This window comes from Microtus ochrogaster, chromosome 7 (genome assembly GCF_000317375.1).
Source record: "Microtus ochrogaster isolate Prairie Vole_2 chromosome 7, MicOch1.0, whole genome shotgun sequence".
In the NCBI taxonomy this organism is placed as follows: domain Eukaryota; kingdom Metazoa; phylum Chordata; class Mammalia; order Rodentia; family Cricetidae; genus Microtus; species Microtus ochrogaster.
The window spans coordinates 29804789-29827095 of NC_022014.1; the positions used below are offsets into that span (position 1 = coordinate 29804789).

Genomic DNA, 22307 nt, shown 5'->3' on the forward strand with positions numbered 1-22307 from the left:
AGATGGTTGGTTCAGTGGTTAGGAGTACTGGCTGCTCTTCTAAAGGTTCTGAGTTCAGTTCCCACAACCATCTATAGTGGGATCTGATGCCCTCTTCTGGCATAAAGGTGCACATGCAGATAGATCACCCTATACAAAAAAAAAAATAAATCTAAAAAAAAAATCTGGAAACGACCCAACCCGAAGGAGGGCGTGGCGGCACCGCCCACGACAGGGGCGTGGTCGTTTGTTCCCGCGGGTCAGGTCTCCGGAGGTGGCGCTCGTAGGTGACGTACGGTGGCGCTCGTAGATGACGTGCAGCGCGCCAAGATTTTTGGAATTCTGCGTGGACCGAATTACGTGAGTAGCATTGGCGCGTGCCTTCCCTAAATTCACTCCATTCACAGCCCCATTGGCCATACACTCAAGCCCGACCCAGGCTTTGTCGGTGTCCCGATGAGGCCGGGCTGGGTCCTCTTGGGCCCGTGGACCTTAAGTAGACCGTGCATCCGCTAGAGAGCATGTTCTGCAGACACGCGGTGGAGGTGCATGATAGGATTGAAGAAGCCTCCCCTCACGGTCCCAGTCATCAAATGTGTCGGTCAGGATTCGAGCCGTTGGGAATATAGCCCCGAAATAAAACCCTGTCCCGTTATTCCAGGAGCTTATATTTCGCTGGGATTGATAGACGAAAATCTTTGAAAAGTAACTCCAGAGGGCTGGAGATGCAGCTCGTAGAATGTTTTTCTAGCACGGGACCCCGGGTTCGATGCCCACAGCCTCATAAACAGGGTGTTGTGGAGAACACCTGAAATTGTAGGCATCGAGGGAGGTTTGTGGGAATGGTAGGATTAAAAATTCAAGGTCATCAGTTACACTGTGAGTTAGAGGTCAGCCTGGGCTAAATGAGGACCCGTTTGGTCGTTGTTGTCATTGTTTGCTTAAAAAAAAAATTCCAGGAAGACTGGGTGGTAGGGGTTAACTGAGATGTGGGGATAAAAGATTCATTCAACAACTTGTTTGGTTGGTTTTGCTTTTTTGAGACAGGATCTCTTGTTTTCTCTCTCTCTCTCTCTCTCTCTCTCTCTCTCTCTCTCTCTCTCTCTGGTTTTTCGAGACAGGGTTTCTCTGTGTAACAATTCTGGCTGCCCTGGAACTCGCTTTGTGGACAAGACTGGCCTCGAATTCAGAGATCCACCTGCCTCTGCCTCTCAAGTGCTGGGATTAAATGTGTGTGCCACCACCGCCTGGCGTGACAAGGGTCTTTATACAGCATTGGGTGGCTTGGAACTATATAAACCCCGGGAACTCAGAGAGTCACCTCCCAGCAGTGTCAAGTGTTTATCCACTAAGCCATCGTGGTCTTTATGCTAGTTTGTGGCAAGTAGGATGTGGTTTATAGCAGTGGAATCAGAGGGCTCAAGAATTCATGCAGCTGGGTAAAGTGATATAAACCTGTAGTCCCAGCATTTGAAGGCAGTGCCAATGTGATTGTGAGTTCCAGGCCAGCCTTGGGCTCTATATAATAACCTGAGTTTGTCTCGTAAAACAAACAACAGCAACAAAGAGACAATACTTTAATCAGTCCAGATGGGTGATGATGGTGACGTGAACTGGAGAGGTAGCAGATATGAAAAGGCCAGAGATTTAAGATATGTTTGAAAGTAGATTTGTTGACAGATTGGGTATAGAGAGGCTGAGGGAAAAGAGTAATTAAGGCTGGCTTAATTTTTGCGTTTTGTAGTACAGAGGATTGAACCTCAGGTCTTGCACGTGCTGGCCAAGTGCTTTACCACCGAATCCTGTGTCTGTGCATCCAGTTGAGCAACTGTTTAGGTGTAGTCAGGTTTCCTATGACGGGGAAGACTAGTGGAACAGCACATCTTCTGACTGGGAGTGCCCGGGGTACGGCAGTTACTGCCTAGCTTCCAGCTCCCTTCCCATGAGCCACATAAACTATTCATCTTGGTTCCAGGACAGGCTCCAAAGCCACAGAGAAACCCTGTCTCGAACCCCCCCCCAAAAAAAAACTATTCATCTTGTTTGTTTTTTTTTTTGTTGTTGTTGTTTGTTTGTTTTGTTTTGTTTTTTGTTGTTTTGTTTTTTGTTGTTTTTTTTGAGACAGGGTTTCTCTGTGGCTTTGGAGCCTGTCCTGGAACTAGCTCTGTAGACCAGGCTGGTCTCGAACTCACAGAGATCCGCCTGCCTCTGCCTCCCGAGTGCTGGGATTAAAGGTGTGCGCCACCATCGCCCGGCTACTATTCATCTTGGGAAAAAGAAAAGGGGGGAAGAAGAAAGATAAGTCTGTTATAGCCTAGGCTGGCTTCAGTCTCACTGTGTGTCTGAGGATAAGCTTGAGCTCAGGATCCTCCTGCTTCCACATCCCGTGTGCTGGGATTACAGGTATCTGTCACTTTGCCCAGTTTATATGGTCCTGGGAATCAAAACGCCCAGGACTTCATGAATGCTAGATAAACATTTTATTTTTTATTTATTTATTTATTTATTTTGTTTTTGGTTTTTCGAGACAGGGTTTCTCAAACATTTTATTGTGTTAAATCTTCAGCCTCAGTTGGCTGTATTTATGGCACATAAATAGAGGTGATGGTATTTTGTTTATGTGTGTATTTATTTATTTTTCGAGGCAGGGTTTCTCTGAGTAGCTTTGGAGCCTATCCTGGAACTCACACTGTAAACCAGGCTGGCCTCGAACTCACAGAGATCTGCCTGCCTCTGCCTCCCGAGCTCTGGGATTAAAGGCGTGTGCCACCACCACCTGGTGGTGTAATGTTCTTAAGACCTTGCTGGGGCTCAAAGATGTGTCCGTATGCCTCTCCCCCACACTCCTAATGCCCTCTTATGTATATGTTGGCATGTGCGTGTGCTGGAGATTGAGCCCAGGGCTGAGAACATGCTGTACTGCCAAGCCATCCCTTCCCAGCCTGGAAAGCCAACATTTTGCAGGATTAGTTAAAAATCCTCCCTTTTCTGGTTACTTAGTTTCCTGAATTCTCTTGTAATGTCCCCCTCTTTATCTCCAGTGTCTGGCTGTCCATGAAACTTGAAATCAACTACTGTTATTTATTTGTTTTATTTAAGGGACTTAATTCATTGCCAGAAAGCCATCTGTAGAGATGGCCCCTGTCCTTCACTTTTACGTTCGTCCCTCTGGCCACGAGGGGGCAGCCTCTGGACACGCTCTTCGGAAACTACAAGAGAAACTGCCAAAGCTTCAGAGTGTGGAGACTGAGCTGTGCTACAATGTGTACTGGGCAGGTGAGGCCCAGAGTTGGGTTTAAATTTTGTTTTGTTGTTTGGTGGGTTGAGTCAGAGCATCATGTAGCCCAGACTGGTCTTGAACTCTCACTGTGGCTAAGGATGACTTATTCTCCTGGTTCTGCTGTCTAACCTTTGGAGGGTTGGCCTTGTCAGCACAGCTCATCACTGACATGGGTGCTGGCAATTAGACCTGGGTCTTCTGATAAAGCAGACTGTGATGCTAACCCCTGGGTCATTTCTCCAGTCTCCAGTTTGATTTGTGTGTGTGTTGTGTGTGTGTGTGTATGTGTACTTGAACACGTGGAAGTGAGAGGACTCTTCCTTCCATCGTTGTCAGACATGGCTGCAAGTATATTGCATGTATTTGTGGTTTTTCTTCTGCATGCATATCTGTGCAGCACGTGTGCCTGCTGCTGCAGAGGCCAGAGCAGGCATGGATCCCTTGGAACTGGAGTTAGAGATGTTGTAAGCCATGACGTGGGTGTGGATGGTCCACTCAGGCCCTCTGGAAGAGCAGCTTGTCCTTTTAACTGCTGGGTCCGTCTCAGTCTCTGGGTGTTGGGTTCTGGGTTGTTTTGTTTGGTTTGTTTTTAATTAATTAATTTGAGTCAGATCTCTCTCTGTGTAGTCCTGGTTGTCCTGGAGCTTAAACTGTAGACCAAGCTGGCCTAGAACTCACAGACATCTGCCTGTCTCTGTCTCCCAAGTGCTGGACTAAAGGCGTGGGCTACCATGTTCAGCTCTAGGTGTTGGTTTCTTAAAGGAGGTGGTCTGGTGCGTGAGGCCGTGTCTTGAGGTGCCTTTGTCCTGTCTCTGCAGCTGAGACCCTTCCCGGGGCAGAGGAGATGAAGAAGTTGAAGTGGCTGTTTGGCTGCCCATTGTTGCTGGATGATGTTGCTCAGGAATCCTGGCTTGTTCCTGGCTCTAATGACTTGTTGCTGGAGGTGGGACCCAGGTACGGTTGGGTTTCTTCCCTGGCAATTGGTCCCGTATTCCAGGGCACACCTCCCTTTCACCCTCGCTGTCCACCCCTCCTATTCCGTTGCTCTCCTTTCCCCTGTAATCTTTGGATATTCCCTTTGTCCCATCCTCTCTGCCTAGGAAGCCATGCAAATATTTTCCCCATGTACACAAATGTCTTGAAAATTGAATTAGCTCCCAAATCTATTTTAGAATTGACAGCTAACACTCTGAGAAGTTGAACCGTGGTTTCTCTCCGTTCCCATTTGTTAGGGATTGACCATAGGACTTAATGCATGCTGAGTAAGCCCTGTACCAATCAACCATTTTGGTTCTTTTACTTTTTCTTTCTTTTTTTTTTTTTTAAATATTTATTTACTTATTATGTATACAATATTCTGTCTGTGTGTATGTCTGCAGGCCAGAAGAGGGCACCAGACCTCATTCCAGATGGTTGTGAGCCACCATGTGGTTGCCGGGAATTGAACTCAGGACCTTTGGAAGAGCAGGCAATGCTCTTAACCACTGAGCCATCTCTCCAGCCCATCTTTTACTTTTTCTTTGAAAGATGCTTTTGCTAAGTTTCCCATGCTGGCCTGGTGTGTGTGTATGTTCACTTTGAGTGGAGGTGCCCATGGAGGCTAGAGCCATCGGATCCCCCTAGAGCTGGAGTTACAGACAGTCCTGAGCCTCCTGATATGGGTGCAAGGAACCAAACTCTTGAAGAGCAGGCTGTCTCTTAACCACTGATCATCTCTCCAGTCTCTGATTAACTTTTTTCTTCTTCTTTTTCTTTCGTTTTTTTGTTTTGTTTTTTTTTTATGTGTTTTGTTGTTGTTGCTTTGGTTTTCGAGACAGGGTTTCTCTGTGTGACAGCCCTAGCTGTCCTGGAACTAACTCTGTAGACCAGACTGATAAACTTTTGAAAACAGGTTTTCTTGGCACCTAGTCTGAGGCAGGAGGCCAGTGACAAAGAGGTAATAGTGGCTGAGTAGACAACTGTGGGCAAGATCCACCTTCCCAAGGCTTGTTAGGGCCCTTGGACCGTAACCACCTGACTCTTCCCTCAGGCTGAATTTCTCTACGCCGGCATCCAGCAACATTGTCTCTGTGTGCCAAGCTTCTGGGCTGAGAGCTGTGGATCGGGTAGAGACCACCCGGCGCTATCGGCTTTCGGTGAGGTGTGGGCATTGTGCTGGAAAATTGAGGATTGAGTGGGCCAGAGATTAGACCCTAAGCTCTAGCAAAGTCAGGGGAGAAGCATGGTGGAGCCCTCGGACTTAGGCCTCCCCTGTATGCTTGGGAGGTTGTTTGCTGCTTGAAGGTACCTGGTTGAACAATAAATGGGCCAGCTTGCCTTCCCAGCCTGACCTATGCATCCTGGCAAAGGTTCATGCCCAGAGTGGAGTTTTTTGTTTTGTTCTTTTTCCTTTTAATCTGAATAAAGATGCTCTGTGGGCCTGAGCATGCATAGCTCAGGGTTAGGACTTTTACCTACACTGGAATGGGGAAGTGGTGCTGTCTGGTAGTAGTGGGGCGAATAGCTTGAAGGTCCAGAGTCCTTTCTCTCTCAGTTCTTCAGCTCTGTCTGTTGTCCTCTTCTGTATCTTCCCACTAGTTCGCCCACCACCCGACGGCCGAGATGCAGGCCATTTCTCTGGCTGCCTTGCATGACCGGATGACGGAGCAGCACTACCCTGACCCCATCCAGAGCTTCTCTCCTCAGAGCATCCCGGCCCCACTCAGCGGCTCCATCGACATATTAGCTGAGGGTCGGCTTGCCCTGGAGAAGGCCAACCAGGATCTAGGTGAGCAGGTGTTCATGGGAGATAAAGGGAAGGACCCGACGTAGTTCAGCAGACTACTGAGACGTGGAATATGGCGGCTTGAGGCATGTTGTCAGCTCTTCTAGGGTTTGTCTCCTAGGGCTGGCCCTTGACTCCTGGGACCTGGATTTCTACACTAAGCGCTTCCAAGAACTGCGGCGGAACCCCAGTACCGTGGAGGCCTTTGACTTGGCTCAGTCCAACAGGTAAAGAGGGGGATGCCACTGTCTGCTGTCTTAGCCCTTGGAAGTTAGAAAGGAATACCACAAGAACACATCTTTTGTGCTCTGCCCACATCTCTTGAGGGTCTGGCCTCCTTACCCTTCTAGGTGTCTACTTTTAAATCTTGTTTTTTTAATCTTACTTGGATTCTCAACAAGCCACGGTGGCAGAGCACATAGTGATTTTCTGGGATGAACTTTGGTATCTCCTAAGTATGAGTTGGCCGTGACTGCTGTTGAGAAGACGCAGCAGTGAGGAGTGACCCTCACTTTTGTATCTTCCCCTCCTGTCACTCCTGCAGTGAGCACAGCCGACACTGGTTCTTCAAAGGCCAGCTCCATGTGGATGGGAAGAAGCTAGCACATTCTCTGTTTGAGTCCATCATGAGCACCCAGGCATGCTCAAACCCTAACAATGTCCTCAAGTTCTGTGACAACAGCAGGTCGGCTATGCCCTGGGCTGAAGGGGTCTTGGGTTGGAGAGAAGGGACGTCTTGGACACTGGTTGGTTTGGCGTGGCTCTTGGGGAAAAACACAAGGTATAGAATGGCTGTGTCCATAGTGCAATCCAGGGGAAGGAAGTCCGATTCTTACAGCCTGAGGACCCTACGCAACCAAGCTGCTTCCGGCAACAGCAGGGGCTTAGACATGTTGTCTTCACAGCGGAGACCCATAACTTCCCCACAGGTGAGCTGGGTCCCGGTGTAGATGGGTAAATTTAGAGAGTAGGCGGGCACAAAGGACCCAGGCCCTGAGTCTGAGCCTCAGTTGTTGTTCTTAAGTCCATGGAGGCCATTAGGGGTGTGTGTGTGTGTGTGTGTGTGTGTGTGTGTGTGTGTGTGTGTGTGTGTGTGTGTGTGCTTCTGCCTCCAGGGTACTGGGATTAAAGGTGTGTTCCCCCACACATGGTTTAGGGGTGTTTTGTTGTTGTTGTTGTTTGTTTGTTTGTTTGATTTTTCAAGACTGGGTTTTCCCTGTGTAACCTTGGCTATCCTGGAACTCTCTGTAGACCAGGCTAGCTCAAACACACAGAGATCCACCTGCTTCTTTTTCCAGAATGCTGGGATTAAAGGTGTGTGCCGCCACCACCCAGCTAGGGGTGGGTTTTATCTCTGTGTCACCCATATCTCCTTTGCTTTCTCTTTGCAGGAGTGGCCCCCTTCAGCGGTGCAACTACAGGCACAGGTGGCCGCATCCGAGATGTCCAGTGCACAGGTCGTGGGGCCCACGTGGTAGCTGGCACTGCTGGCTATTGCTTTGGAAACCTGCACATCCCAGGTTTCTTCTTTTTCTTCTCTAACCACCTTCCCTTTGTCCCAGCAGGACCAGCACTTAGATCTCTCAGGTCTGAAGGTCATCTGGGTGTGAGGGAGAGCGTCACAGTGGTCGATTTTTGCTGGTCATGAACATGAGTAATATCAATTGGGGGATTTGGAGACTGCCAGACTGGTTTTGGAGAGACCTACGGTTTTCTTAAGCCAGCATTCATATAGTTAGAAAACATGAGACCAGGTTATCTTATGACCAGTACTGGCCCACTAAATCCAGAGAACCTTAAGAGACTTGAGGGGCTGTTGTATGACCACTTATCCTGGGAAGACACAATATAAATGTCTACTCACCCCACAACAGACCAAAGTACTGATTCCACCGTAGTCCAGCTTGGTGAACCAATGAGTTTTATTGGAGCTACTTGTAAGAGTATGGGTCAGGGGTTACTTACAGGAGTAGAAATGACTCAAAGACAGCCGCATTACCAAGGCCACCCTAGCATGGGTGACAAATGTCAAAACTGGGAACCTGGAGCACTCTGCACGGCCTGCAGGCAGCTCAAACGCTTGGAGCGTGTCGTTTCCAGGTGGCTCTTCCGGTTTCCTATTCTCCCAGGCAGCTGGTCTGGCTTCAGCGTCTTTGCAGCTTAGCTCAGTCTGAGTTTGGCTCACGCTGAGGAGGGTCGGGTCTGGTGGCCTGTCAGTTTCAGGGACTTCTGAAGATATTTTCAGTTTTTTCACCTTCTTACTTAAAGAGCTACGCTACAGGACGGAATGTTTCAATATCCGAAGAAACTTATGCAACAGAGGCTGGAGAGATGGCTCAGTAATTAAGTGTGCTATTGTTGCAGGGACTTGAGTTTGCTTCCCAGCACCCATGTTGGTTGGTTGGTTCACAACTGCCTGTGTAACTCTAGCTCGAGGTGGGGATGCAATATGTCTGGCCTCTGTGGGTACTCATACATATACACATCATTTTATAAAATGATAAAAATCTTGATTAAGCTGGATGGTGATGGCACACCGGAGTCAGAGGCAGGCAGATCTCTGTGATCTGTGAATTCGAGATCAGCCTGATCTACAGAGTGAGTTCCAGGACTGGCTCCATAGTTACTGAGAAATCTTATCCTCAAAAAAACCAAAAAAAAAAAAAAATCTTGTTTAAAAAAGAAGCGATGCTGGGCAGTGGTGGCACACACCTTTAATCCCAACACTTGGGAGGGGTAGAGGTGAATCTCTGGTTTGAAGCCAGCCTGGTTTACTGAGTAAGTTCTAGGATACTCAGGGCTACCAAAAAATCTCTGTTTTGGAAAGTAAGCAATGGAGCTGGGTGGTGGTGGTGCACGTCTTTAATCCCAGCTCAGGAGGCAGATGCAGGCAGATCTCTTGAGTTCAAGTCCAGTCTTGCCTATACAGCTAGTTCCAGGACAGCTAGGGCTGTTATACAGAGAAATCTTGTCAAGAAAGAAAGAGAGAGCCGGGTGATGGTGGCGCACGCCTTTAATCCCAGCACTCGGGAGGCAGAGGCAGGCGGATCTCTGTGAGTTCGAGACCAGCCTGGTCTACAGAGCTAGTTCCAGGACAGGCTCCAAAACCACAGAGAAACCCTGTCTCGAAAAACCAAAAAAAAAAAAAAAAAAGAGAGAGAGAGAGAGAGAGAGAAGAAACAAACAAGAAGGGGCTGTAGGGATAGCTTGGCAGTCAAAAGTACCTACTGCTTGTGCAAAGCATCCAAGTTTGGTTCCCAGCATCCATAGTGGTGGCCAGCAACTGTCTGTAACTCCAACTCCAGGGTGATCTGAATGCCCTCTTCTGTACTTTGGGTACCTGCACTCATGTGTGCATATAAACATACAAACATGTTTTGTTTTGTTTTGAGACAGGGTTTCTCTGTAGCTTTGGAGTCTGTCCTGGAACTAGCTCTTATAGACCAGACTAGCCTTGAACTCAAAGAGATCCGCCTGCCTCTGCTTCCTGAGTGCTGGGATTAAAGGCATGCGCCACCACCGCCCAATGCAAACATAGAGTTTTTTTAAAAAACTACTCTTATTTTTATTTTTGATATACTATGTAACCTGGAACTTACCAAGATCAACCTGCTTCTGCCTCAAGTGCTGGAATTAAGGGAATGTGTTACCTAGCCATTGGTGCTTGTCTTGGAGGGGAACCTCAGTTAAGTCCCAGTACCTACATTTTGATTCAAAGTCACTTGTAATTCTAGCTCCATGGGATTCAGCATCCTCTTCTGGCATCCATAGTCACCTGTACTAACATTTACACCCACACAGACACACAAAACCTTAGTGGAGTGGGAGGAGCTTAAGTGGTCTGATCCTAGGGCTGGGGAACAACCAAGGGGAAGAGTTCTTCCTTAGCTTGTGCAAGGCTCTGATCAGGATCACTAGCATTGCTAAAGGGTTAAGAAGGATTAAAATCATGGTATTGGTGCACGCCCGCCTTTAATCCTAGCGCTCAGGAAGCAGAGGTAGGCTAATCTCTGAGTTTGAGGCCAGCCTGGTCTGTAGAGTGAGGTCCAGGACAGTCAATGCTACACAAAGAAACTTTACCTTAATTCCCCCCTACCACCAAAAAAGGTACCATAAATATGCTCTATATGGTTGCACAAGGGTTTAATCCCGGCACGCAAGAGGTAGGGGCAGGGGTATTTCTGAGTTCCAGGCTAGCAAGGGTGCATAGTGAGACTCAAAAAACAAGAAAGTAACAAAGTATTATGAGTCAAGAAAAGGCTAGTTTTGGAGATGGAAGCAAACCAGTGTTGAGCTGTCTGCTTTACACCTTCACCTTCTAACCACGTGGGTAGCTTCAGTGGCTTAGAGAATTCTCTGAAGATGTGTCCTCTACTGCTTTTTTTTTCTTTCAGTGCTGGGGATCCAGCCCAGGGCCTTGTGTGGTAGGCATTTGCTGACTTACTGAGCTGCCTCTTGAGCTCGTGCCCTTCCTTTTGAACCTATCTTTCCATCTCAGGTTATAATCTGCCCTGGGAGGATCCAAGCTTCCAGTATCCTGGGAACTTTGCCAGGCCTTTAGAAGTTGCTATTGAAGCCAGTAATGGAGCATCTGACTATGGCAACAAGTTTGGAGAACCCGTGCTGGCTGGTGAGCCTCGGGGTGTATAAGAAAGAATAACACACTCCAGAGGGGCTGTGGGCGTAGTGTGACCCAGGGGCTGTGGTGTTGCAGACACTGGACTAACCTCTTCACTTCCACACTCCAGAGGGGCTGTGGGTGAAGTGTGACCCTGGCTGTGGGGCTGCAGACACTGTGGACTAACCTCTTCACTTCCGCACTAGGATTTGCCCGCTCTTTGGGTCTCCAGCTGCCAGGTGGTCAGCGGCGTGAGTGGATCAAGCCCATCATGTTTAGCGGGGGCATTGGGTCTATGGAAGCCAAGCATGTGGGGAAAGAGCCCCCAGAGCCAGGTAAGAGCCACCACCCTTCTCTGCATCTAACCAGCTTCCTCTCAGCATAGGGCAGCCACCGGGAGGGAGCTATGAAGGCGTACAGGGGTTGGTTTCTGCTCTCCTGGCTCCTATCTCTTCTAACAGGTTGTCAAGGCAGGATAGTTTCTATTCGGCAGGCACTCTCAGTCTCTATGGTCTTTTCTCTCTTCCAACTCCTTGTGAGTTGCAGGGGCCCTCACACACACACACCCCTCCCCCCCCCGTGTTAAGGCTTTGAAGCCAGTGTTTATGTTTAGTATCGCTTTATGCTCAGTACTTTTATCTGCTGGAATAGAGCAAAGATTTATTGAGTGCCCACCAATTGTGTGCTGGGCACTGTGTTTAAGGCTGTGATTAAAGTCCAAGTCCCAGACCAGTTGACTGCTCAGTGGGTAAAGACATTCTCCGAGCAAGCCTGGTCTCTGAAACTCGTCAGGGGAGGAAGCTGACAACTGGAAGTTGTCCTCTGACCTCCACATGGATGTAGTACTCTGGTGTCTGCGTGTTTATGTGTGTGACAAAGATGCACACTCACACACTAATTAAGAAAAAAGAAAGTGGCCAGGTGGTGGTAGTGCAAACCTTTAATCCCCGCAATCAGGAAGGAAGGTCATTTGGCAATGGTGGGTGTGTGTCTCAGTAGGAGAGGACCTTCCTGGCATGTGCGTGGCCATGGGTTCAAGTGTCCAGCTCCACACACGAAGTCAGTTGACTGTAGACTTGTGAGTTCATTTCTGGATGGACAGTTCTGTTTAATTGATTTATATCTGCCCTTAATGCTAGTTCTGCACTGGTTTTATGACTGAAGCATTGTGGGAAGTTCTAGAAACAGAGCTGAGAATGTGACTCAGTTGTGGAGTACTTGGCTAATAAAACACAAAGCTCTGGGTTTGGCCCCAGTACCATAAGTAAATGCAAAAAGAAAGCTTTCAATTTTGTTCTAATTTGAGATTGTTGGGTAGGCTAGAGTGATGGCTCTGCAGTTAAGAGTGTGTATGTATTGCACCGGGCAGTGGTGGCACATACCTTTAAGCCCAGCACTCAGGAGGCAGAGGCAGGCAGATCTCTGTGAATTCGAGGTCAGTCTGGTCTACAAGAGCTAGTTCCAGGACAGGCACCAAAGCTACAGAGAAACCTTGCCACGAAAAACAAACAAAACAAAACAATAAAAGAAATTAAAAAAATAATAAAAAGATTGTTTTTGACTGGTTTAGGCTTAATTTTTTTTTTTCAGATAGGGTTTCTTTGTGTAACAGTCCTAGCTGTCCTGGAACTAGCTCTTGTAGACCAGGCTGGCCTCAAACTCACAGGGATCCACCTGCCTCTGCCTCCCTAGTACTGGGATTAAAGGTGTGTGCCACCACTGCCCGACAGCTTAATACTGTTTTATGAATTTTAGAATTAAGTTATCAGTTTGCAAGAAAGTCAGAAAAGACTTTAGCTTTGATAGGCACTGTGTGGAATCTAAGATAAGTGGTGGGGAATATTGCCATCCTAAAGGTATTGCCTTTTAGCCTGTGTGTAAAGGCCTCGTATTGTTTCCTGTATTTGCTAAAACAAATACTTCGGTGTTTACTCTTCCACGTAGATGATTTTGTGCCTGTTAATAAAACTATAGACTAAATTCCTTGGCATATATTTTTGCTATTAGAGAATAGGTGTGTTGGTAATTTAACTATTTTTACTTTATGCGTCTGGCTGTTTTGCCTGCATGTGTGTGTAAGTGCATTGAGTACAGGTGCAGTGCCCACCATGGCCAGAAGAGGGTATCAGATCCTCTGGAGCCGAGTTCGAAGCTGTATGTGCTGAGACCTGAATCCAGGTCTCTGCAAGAGTAGCTGGTGCTCTTAAGCACTGCACCATCTCTAACTCTGCATCTTTGCAGTGTTTATTATCGTCACATAGTCCTTTATGGGTTGTATGGTTGCTCTCCCTTCTACCTAGTGGATTATGTGGTCCTGTTCCCCTCACATCAGATTCTTCTGTACTCCTATTGCCTCGCTGTGATAGTCTCTTATGCAGCCTCTCTGGCCTCTGGTTTAAACTTCCTTCTTTGCAGGCATGGAGGTTGTGAAGGTTGGGGGTCCCGTCTACAGGATTGGAGTTGGGGGTGGAGCTGCTTCATCTGTGCAGGTAAGTGAGACTAGTTAAGGAGGCCACCTTGATGTCCCTGGGCCCCTGAAGGGTGTGTTCATGGAGCTTCCAAGCCTTTCTGTGCGGTGGGCTTCTTGACCGGCAAGGAAGAAACACCACCACACAAGGATTCTTCTCAGATCACGCTTTACTGGAGTGCACTTGGTTGAGAGAGAACATGAAGCGAAGGGGGGAGAAGCGAGAGGGAGAGCATGAAGAAAAGGGGGGCAGGAAACGAGAGAGCAGGAGAGAGAGGCGAGAGAGACGAGAGGGAGGCGAGAGGCGAGAGACCCGGGGTCACTATGGCGGCTGCTTATATAGGGAATTGGCACACGGGTCGCCCTGTGATTGGCTGCCACCATCAGTTGACACCAGACTGCATCGAGATAGGCCCAGGGATCCTTAACCACTGCCCATGCCAGAAGCGGGGACACGCAGCTCTCAAAGGCATAGCCAAATATGGGGTTGTTTATAACCAACAAGACAGGATGTGGCGCCATCTTGTAATGGCGATCCTGTCTGGCTCACTACATTTCTGAGCTGAGCTATGTCCTGTGCTTCCTCAGGTTCAGGGAGACAACACCAGTGACCTGGACTTCGGTGCTGTGCAACGGGGAGATCCAGAAATGGAGCAGAAGATGAATCGTGTAATCCGGGCTTGTGTGGAGGCCCCAGGAGGAAACCCCATCTGCAGCCTCCATGACCAGGGTGCTGGTGGCAATGGTGAGGGAAGGGGTCAGAACACGAGGCTGGGTCTACTTGGTCTGCGGTCAGATTTGGTTTGGGGAGGAGCACTGAGGGTTTGCTGCCAACCACCAAGCTTGGCAGCACCTTCTCCATGCCCTCTTCATGCTGGACAGGCTCAGGTGGAGGGGTAGATCCTGCTGCTGCCCTGGGAGGGTAGATAGGAAGCGTATGGCAGCAGCTCTCCTGGGGCTGACCATGACCAGGTTGCCATTGTCTCACCAGGCAATGTCCTCAAGGAGCTGAGTGACCCAGCAGGAGCCATCATTTATACCAGCCGCTTCCAGGTGCAGAGGCCTCATCCCTAACGCCTGGCTGTCCTCTCTGCTCCATTCCCAGCAATACTGTGAGGCAAGGCAGTGCCCGCTGACCCGTCTTGTTCTTCCCTGCCATGTCTGTGCAGCTGGGTGACCCAACGTTGAATGCACTGGAAATCTGGGGGGCCGAGTACCAGGAGTCAAATGCGCTTTTGCTGAGGCCTTCTGACCGCGACTTCCTGAATCGTGTCAGTGCCCGGGAACGCTGCCCAGTTTGTTTTGTGGGCACAATCACTGGAGACAAGAGAGTGAGTTGAAGCCGGGCGGTGGTGGCACATGCCTTTTATCCCAGCATCGGAAGGCAGAGATGGGTGAATCTCTGTGTGTTCTAGACCAGCCTGATCTACAGTGTGAGTTGTAGGATAGGCTCCAAAGCTAGAGAGAAGCCCTGTCAAGAGAGAGAGAGAGAGAGAGAGAGAGAGAGAGAGAGAGAGAGAGAGAGAGAGAGAGAGAGAGAGAGAGAGAGAGAGAGAGAGAGAGAGAGAGAGAGAGAGAATTGATCCCAATGGTTAGGAGCAGGCGCTGTAGGTGGGCTCGAGCAGCCTGGGTTGGGAGAGATGAGGAACTCAGGGATGCCAAGACAGGATGGGATACTTTTCCCTGCTCTCTAAGCACATTCCTTGCTGGTATTGAAGCTCTCATTTTCTATGGGGACTGTCCCCGGGGTCCACAGATCACGCTAGTGGATGATCGTGAGTGTCCTGTGGGAAAAGATGGCCAGGGAGATGCGTCGCTAACACCTCCAACCCCTGTGGACCTGGAGCTTGACTGGGTTCTGGGAAAGATGCCTCAGAAGGTATGTGGGCCGGGGTGGTGAAATGTGTTTCCCTCCAGCCTTCCTGTCATACTGTTTTTCCCTTCCCTGTGTGTCACCTGTGCCCAGCCTTCTCAGGTGCTTCTACTCGGCCACTCTTCCGCTACAGGAGTTCTTCCTCCAGAGGGAGCCCCCTGTGCTGCAGCCTCTGCTCCTGCCCCCGGATCTGAGCGTGCGCCAGGCTCTGGACCGTGTCCTAAGGCTGCCTGCTGTGGCCAGCAAGCGCTACCTCACCAACAAGGTCCTCCTGGCACCACACTTGGCCTTCTGCGTTGTTCCCTGTCCTGCATCCTGGCCCTCCCCTGCACTGGGGTGTCCTAGGCTTTGGGAATGAAGGGGTTGGGGAGTGTGACATCCTCAGTAGCCTATTGTTCCTGCTCCCCACCTTCTGTATGTTCTTGCTTGCACTTTAGGGCATAGCCAGCCCTCGTTGACCCTTACCTTCTTTCTAATTACATCCGGTTCCATAGGTGGATCGCTCTGTGAGTGGCCTTGTGGCCCAACAGCAGTGTGTCGGGCCCCTGCAGACTCCTCTGGCTGATGTGGCTGTTGTGGCACTGAGCCACCAGGAGCTCACAGGGGCCGCCACAGCCCTGGGAGAGCAGCCAGTCAAGAGCCTGCTGGATTCCAAGGTTGCTGCCAGACTGGCTGTATCTGAAGCCCTCACCAACCTGGTGTTTGCTCTGGTGACTGACCTCCGGGTGAGTCCACAGCTTTCGTCCTGCAGTCCTGGGCCTTTGTATCTGTCAGTCCCTCTCCCTCTCTCCCGTTATCTTCTGTCCGTAAGCCCCGGGCCCTCTGCATCTCTCTGTCTCTAATGCCATGTATGTTTCCCAATGTTCCCAGGATGTGAAGTGCAGTGGGAACTGGATGTGGGCAGCCAAGCTCCCGGGTGAGGGTGCAGCTCTGGCTGATGCCTGTGAGGCCATGGTGACACTGATGGCGGCACTGGGTGTGGCAGTAGATGGTGGCAAGGATTCCCTCAGCATGGCTGCTCGGGTTGGCACTGAGACCGTGCGGGCTCCTGGTAAGGACGAGGCCCTTGGGAGAGGGAAGAAGGCATGTGGGCTGGGCTGGCACCTCACTTCGTTCTTCCTCCTCGGTGGGTAGGGTCGCTGGTCATTTCAGCCTACGCTGTCTGTCCAGACATCACAGCCACTGTGACCCCAGACCTCAAGCATCCTGGAGGGAAAGGTATGGCTTTGTCATCCTTAATCTTGTGTATATATATTCTAAGCTTGGTCCTTGGTTTGGGGTCTGCTTCATGTGTCCTGGTCCCCCTCATCCCAGCCCTGAGCTATGTTGGCTTTCTAGGACTGGCAGTTGGTGATGTCTCTGTGTACTGGGAATACTGAGGCAAGGTCTTGAGCTGATCTCCCCTCACTTCCTTAGGTCAGCTGCTCTATGTGCCTCTGAGCCCTGGACAGCACCGGCTGGGAGGCACGGCTCTGGCCCAGTGTTTCTCCCAGCTTGGGGAGCACCCTCCTGACCTAGACCTTCCCGAGAACCTCGTGCGTGCCTTCCGTATCACCCAGGGCCTGCTGAAAGGTGAGTGGGCCTAGTCTGTGGTAGCAGACCCATGGCAGACGCTCTCCTCCTGAACAAGTGGGGTGCCTGGGGTTCAGGCTCTTCTCTCCTACGAGTCATTGGCTCTCCAGATGCTGTGGAGCCGTGAGGCTTGGCCTGAGGTGGCTGAACTTTCCTTCTTCCTCCAGATCGCCGTCTTTGCTCAGGCCATGATGTCAGCGACGGAGGGCTTGTCACCTGCCTGCTAGAGATGGCCTTTGCTGGGAATTGTGGGATAGAGGTGGATGTGTCTGCCCCCGGGATCGACGGTGAGGAGCTTGGGGTCTAGCCTAAGGCCTGGGCTGTCTTCTTTATCTGTAGACCTTCTGGTGTAAAGAATGTGGGTGGCCTTGTGGCCCAACAGCAGTGTGTTGGGCCCTTGCAGACTCCTCTGGCTGGTGTGGCTGTTGTAGCACTGAGCCACCAGGAGCTCACAGGGGCCGCCACAGCCCTGGGAGAGCAGCCAGTCAAGAGCCTGCTGAACTGCAAGGTTGCTGCCAGACTGGCTATATCTGAAGCCATCACCAACCTGGTGTTTGCTCTGGTGACTGACCTCCGAGTGAGTCCACAGCTTTCGTCCTGCAGTCCTGGGCCTTTGTATCTGTCAGTTCCCTCTTTCTCTCTCCCGTTATCTTCTGTCCGTAAGCCCCAGGCCCTTTGCATCTTTTTGTCTTTCTAACGCTGTGTCTATGTCACTACTGTTTCCTGACCCTTGCTCCTGAGTCTTAGCTGTCTCTTTCATGCTTTCTTCATGTCTGAACTGGGTCCTTCTAAGACCTCTTGTAGCTCCTGGTGCAACTTCCATGTACCCCTCATCCAGACCCCACCCGCTTGGGTCCCGGCAACATCCTGGTCATCCTGGCTCACCCCTGTTTCCCTTCCAGCGCTGCCTGTGCTGTTTGCGGAGGAGCCAGGCCTGGTGTTGGAGGTACAGGAAGCAGATGTAGCCGGAGTGTTGCTGCGGTACCAGGGTGCTGGCCTACAGTGTCTGGAACTGGGCCACACAGGCGAGGCTGGACCCCAGGCCATGGTGAGAAGCCAAGGAGAGGGTAGTGTTAATGTGAGCCTGTAAGAAAATACCACTCCAACCGGGCGATGGTGGCGCATGCCTTTAATCTCAGCACTTGGGGGGTGAGGCAGGCGGATCTCAGTGAGTTCGAGGCCAGCCTGGTCTACAAAGTGAGTTCCAGGACAGCTAGAGCTGTTACACAGAGAAACCCTCTCTTGAAAAATCAAAAGCTAAAGAAAAATCAAAAGAAGAAGCTGCCGCTCTGAAACTTCATGGGGCCATACTTTTCCTGGTCTTTAATCAGTGTCCCCTCTCCAGGTCCGAGTGTCCGTGAATGGCACTGTTGTTGTTGAGGAACCCGTTGGGCAGCTGAGAGCCCTCTGGGAAGAAACCAGTTTCCAGCTGGAGCTGCTGCAGGCAGAGCCACGCTGTGTGGAAGAAGAGAAACAGGGCCTAAAGGAGCGGACAGGGCCCCGCTACTGCCTGCCACCCACCTTTCCCATTGCCTCTATGCCCTGTAAACCTGGTAAGGGAGTGGGCATGGAGGCTTGGGTACCTGGACCTGCTCTGGGGAAGGTATCTGGGGTTTGGAGCGGGTGGGTAACCATCTGCTCAGAGACATGTCTTCCAGGTGGTCCCGTCCCCCGAGTCGCCATTTTGCGAGAGGAAGGTAGTAATGGAGACCGAGAGATGGCTGACGCCTTTCACTTGGCCGGGTTTGAGGTAAGCACAGTGGCTAGCCGAGCTGGAGATCTTGATCTGGTCTTGGTTGTATGCCCTCTGACGGTTCTCTTCCCTGTCCTTTTAGGTGTGGGATGTCACCATGCAGGATCTCTGCTCGGGGGCCATCGGGCTGGACACCTTCCGCGGTGTGGCCTTTGTGGGTGGCTTCAGCTACGCAGATGTGCTGGGCTCTGCCAAAGGTCAGTATGGAGACGGCTGCATGCTCCATTCCCACATTTCTTGAAAAGGGCTTTGGCTCCTTCTGCATGGCCAGAGCTGGCTTGTCACCATCACAAAGACAGGCAGTGTGCTCTGGTTCAGGACCAGAGGTCAGCGAAAAGACTACGGATCCCTGACACGAGGCCGCTGGCTTCCCAGGGCTGTACAAGGCTGGAGGGCATATGTCTCATTTGAACAGTCAGCTGCTCTTCTACTTGATCAGGTTGTCCTGTCCTGTGGGAAGATGGCTCACCACAACCGCAAGAGAGGCCAAAAGGTTTTTGTGTGTGAAATTTTTTTTTTTAACAGTTTCATGAAAGCCTAGGCTGCTCAAACTCACAAAGTAGTCCTAGGACCTACGTTAACTTTTCAAGTATTGGGAGCTCCAGGTGTGAGCCACCCATGTCCAACTAAAATTTTTTTTCTTGAGACAGGATTTCTCTGTAGCTTTGGAGCCTGTCCTGGAACTCACTCTGTAGACCAGGCTGGCCTCGAACTCACAGAGATGCACCTGCCTCTGCCTCCTCAGTGCTAGGATTAAAGGCGTGCGCCACCACCACCTGGCTCACCCAACAGAAATCTTACTATTGAGTCTTAGACAATTACATAAAATTAAAAAAAAATTTTTGGTTTAGCATAAAGAAAATCACAGATCCCTGTCAGACTATCTGATTGAAGCAGGGAAGGCTGCCCAGGGTCTGTAGAGACGACCTGACTGTTAGCCGTCTTCTTGTTGCCCTCATTCCCTGCTTCTGCTTTTCTCAAACTGTTTACATCTCCATTTGTCTCGTTTTTCCTAGGGTGGGCAGCTGCAGTGACCTTTAATCCACGAGCCAGGGAAGAGCTAGGACGGTTCCGCAGGCGGCCAGACACCTTCAGCCTGGGAGTGTGTAATGGCTGTCAGTTGCTGGCTCTTTTGGGCTGGGTAGGAGGTGACCCCAATGAAGAGCAAGATGAGTCAGGCCATGATTCGCAACCAACAAAGCCAGGCCTCCTGCTCCGCCACAATCTCTCTGGGCGGTTTGAGTCCCGGTGGACCACCGTGCGTGTGGAGCCTGGTCCAGCCCTGATGCTTCGCGGGATGGAAGGCTCTGTGCTGCCCGTGTGGAGTGCTCACGGGGAAGGTCAGGCTGGGGAAGGCAGGGGAGGCTATGGGAGCTGGGGCTGGGCCTGAAGATGCTTAGCATTCACTTTCCTTTCTTTTTTGCTTCCAGGTTACATGGCATTTTCTTCTCCTGAACTCAGAGCCAAGATCGAGGCCAGGGGCTTGGTGCCGCTACACTGGGCAGATGATGATGGGAACCCCACAGAACAGTACCCCTTGAACCCCAATGGATCTCCAGGGGGCATAGCTGGCATCTGCTCCCAAGATGGTCGTCATCTGGCGCTCATGCCACACCCTGAGCGGGCTGTGAGGCCTTGGCAGTGGGCTTGGCGACCCTCTCCCTTTGATGCTCTTGCGACCTCCCCTTGGCAGCAACTCTTCGTGAATGCTTGGAACTGGACACAGGAGGACAGGAGCTAAGGAGGCTGCGTGACCACCCTGGCCCACAGCTCATCCTTTGAGTCTGCTGCCCCCTTTTTCCCATTGCCTTCAGGAGTACCCACATGATTCCCAGAAGCATCTTGTACGGACAAGAACCAAAGTGCTAGGGGCATCTCAGCTGCATTGCTCATTTTATTTATTTATTTTTTTGTTTTGTTTGTTTTTTTTTCCAAGACAGGGTTTCTCTGTCCTGGAATCGGTCTCACAGAGCCTTGAACTTTCAGAGATCCACCTCTGCCTCCCAAGTGCTGGGATTAAAGGTGTGCGCCGCTGCCACCACCACCACCACCACCACCACCGGCTGCATTGCTCGTTTTAGCTTTGCCCTTGCAGGAGCTGCCCTCAGTTCTTGAGTTTCGCCTGAGTCTCCAGCAAGCAGCCTCTGGCTTTAGGGACAGCTGACAGTACAGGGTGGGCAGAGTTCTGCAGGCTCTCCTCCCGCGATCATCACCTTGTCCCTCGTTCTCCCGTTTGGAGCTCTGAACAGGGTTTTCTGTCCCCCCCCCCCCTTTTTTTTTTTTTTTTTTTTTTTTGGTTTTTTTCGAGACAGGGTTTCTCTGTGGTTTTGGAGCCTGTCCTGGAACTAGCTCTTGTAGACCAGGCTGTCCTTGAACTCCCAGAGATCCGCCTGCCTCTGCCTCCCAAGTGCTGGGATTAAAGGCATGCGCCACCACCGCCTGGCTGAGACAGGCTCTCAGGCTGTAGCCCAGGCTGGCCCTAAACTCAAGATTCCCTAGCTTCAGCCTCTCGGGTGAGTGGCGCTGTGCTTGGCCCTGGTTTGGGGTCATGGTTTAATGTACCAGCCCCTCCCCAACCTCAAGAGCAGATTCTGGATTCCATTATCAGACATGTTCTGCTAGTTGTGAGGAATTGTTGCTTCTGGCCACACTTACAGTTGACCTGTGCTGCCTCCCATCACATTCCTGGTGGTTGTTCTCCTAATTTAGATGCCGCCTCCCTTCCTACTGGAATACTACCAGCTGTCATTCATTCTTCTTGTTACTTGATCAGGGATGGTGCCAGCCACTGGTACTGCCCCAGTGGAGTTTGTAGTCATTAGGATTTATATAATAGCGGCTTAGCTTGTACCGCAAAGCTAAGGCAGTGCTGGGTAATTGATGAATCTGAATTCTCATAAAAATTAAGAAAGGTACTTGAGGCATTTTCCAGTTAGCAGAGTAAAGTTTAATGATAAATTGCCTTTGATTGGTCACAACTTGAAAGGGACAGCAAGGGGCCGTCCCAGCCAGCTTCATCTGCTTCCGATCATCCCGTGGTCACAGGTCACATTTCCTGGAAGCAGCTGTTCTTACTGACAGCCATCTCCCATCATTCCCTGCTTCGTTCCCTCAATAAATGTATTCAGAAGTCACTTGTCCACCAGAGTCAAGTGGTCTGTGACGTTCTCTATCATGATTAAAGGGTTTTCCCTATAAAAACAGGCATTTTGGATTTTTTAAATTTTGTATTCATTGTATTTTGCCTGCATGGGTGTCTGTATGAGGGTGTCCGATCCCCTGGAACAGGAGTTAAAAGCAGTTGTGAGCTGTGATGTGGGTGCTGGGAATTGAACCTTGGTCCATCTGGAAGGGCATTTGGTGCTCTTAACCCCTGAGCCATCTCTCCAGCTCTGTATCTTATGATTTCTAAAGGTGTCGGAGTTTGGGGGAGGCAGAGCACTTGTGCCTCTGCAGAAGTGGTGCCCTGGGAAGCGACCAGTAGTAAAGCAGTGTAAATTGCAGGTTGTGGGCATAACGGAGTGGTGGGGCTCTTGCCTAGTTTGTGTGAATGTCCTAATTTGATTTCCCTACAGCACCATACGAAGGAAGGGATGTGGAGATAGATGAGGTTTTTTTGTTTTGGTTTTTGGGTTTTTTTTTTTTTTTGTTGTTGTTGTTTTGCAAAAATACCTTTCCTAAGCAGAGGGGTTCTTAGGATTTTGTTTGTATTTTTGAGCCTATCTAGTCCTGGCTGGTCTTGAAATCACGTGAGAGTAATCTTTAAATCCTGGTCTTCTATCAAATGCTGGATCTGACCTTCTGAGTACCATTTGAACATGTGAACATTCCCTTCTGATGATGTATGAGAATATGTATTTTGCCAGCCATGGTGTGTGCATGCCTTTAATCCCAACACTTAAGAGACAGGCAGGTGGATCTTTGTAAGTTCAAGGCCAGCCTTGCCTACAGAGTGAGTCTCAGGCTAGCCAGGCTATACTCTCTCAAATAAATAGATATTT

General features: G+C 50.2%; 1 protein-coding gene across 1 annotated transcript; it reads left to right on the forward strand.

Moving 5' to 3' along the window:
• Positions 1-304: 304 nt before the first annotated feature.
• On the forward strand, positions 305-20321 carry Pfas (phosphoribosylformylglycinamidine synthase). The gene is made up of 28 exons (XM_005349808.3): positions 305-339; positions 3079-3255; positions 4078-4213; positions 5289-5394; positions 5837-6026; positions 6145-6250; positions 6568-6708; positions 6828-6952; positions 7415-7543; positions 10522-10653; positions 10848-10976; positions 13057-13130; positions 13697-13853; positions 14100-14161; positions 14278-14439; positions 14865-14987; positions 15115-15246; positions 15476-15706; positions 15852-16032; positions 16116-16199; positions 16398-16553; positions 16721-16840; positions 17456-17601; positions 17899-18106; positions 18212-18303; positions 18389-18503; positions 19323-19646; positions 19737-20321. The coding sequence occupies exons 2-28, from the start codon at positions 3114-3116 to the stop codon at positions 20045-20047; spliced, it is 4014 nt and encodes a 1337-aa protein (XP_005349865.1). The 5' UTR covers positions 305-339; positions 3079-3113; the 3' UTR covers positions 20048-20321.
• The last annotated feature ends 1986 nt before the right edge of the window (positions 20322-22307 follow it).

What these genes read in the sequence shown, in the direction of transcription:
- Pfas (XM_005349808.3), top strand. Translation starts at nt 3,114, where the DNA reads ATGGCCCCTGTCCTTCACTTTTACGTTCGTCCCTCTGGCCACGAGGGG. An exon ending in CACCCAGGGCCTGCTGAAAG is followed by an intron (nt 16,554 to 16,720) that starts GTGAGTGGGCCT and finishes TTCTTCCTCCAG; the next exon opens with ATCGCCGTCTTTGCTCAGGC. An exon ending in AGGCTGGACCCCAGGCCATG is followed by an intron (nt 17,602 to 17,898) that starts GTGAGAAGCCAA and finishes TCCCCTCTCCAG; the next exon opens with GTCCGAGTGTCCGTGAATGG.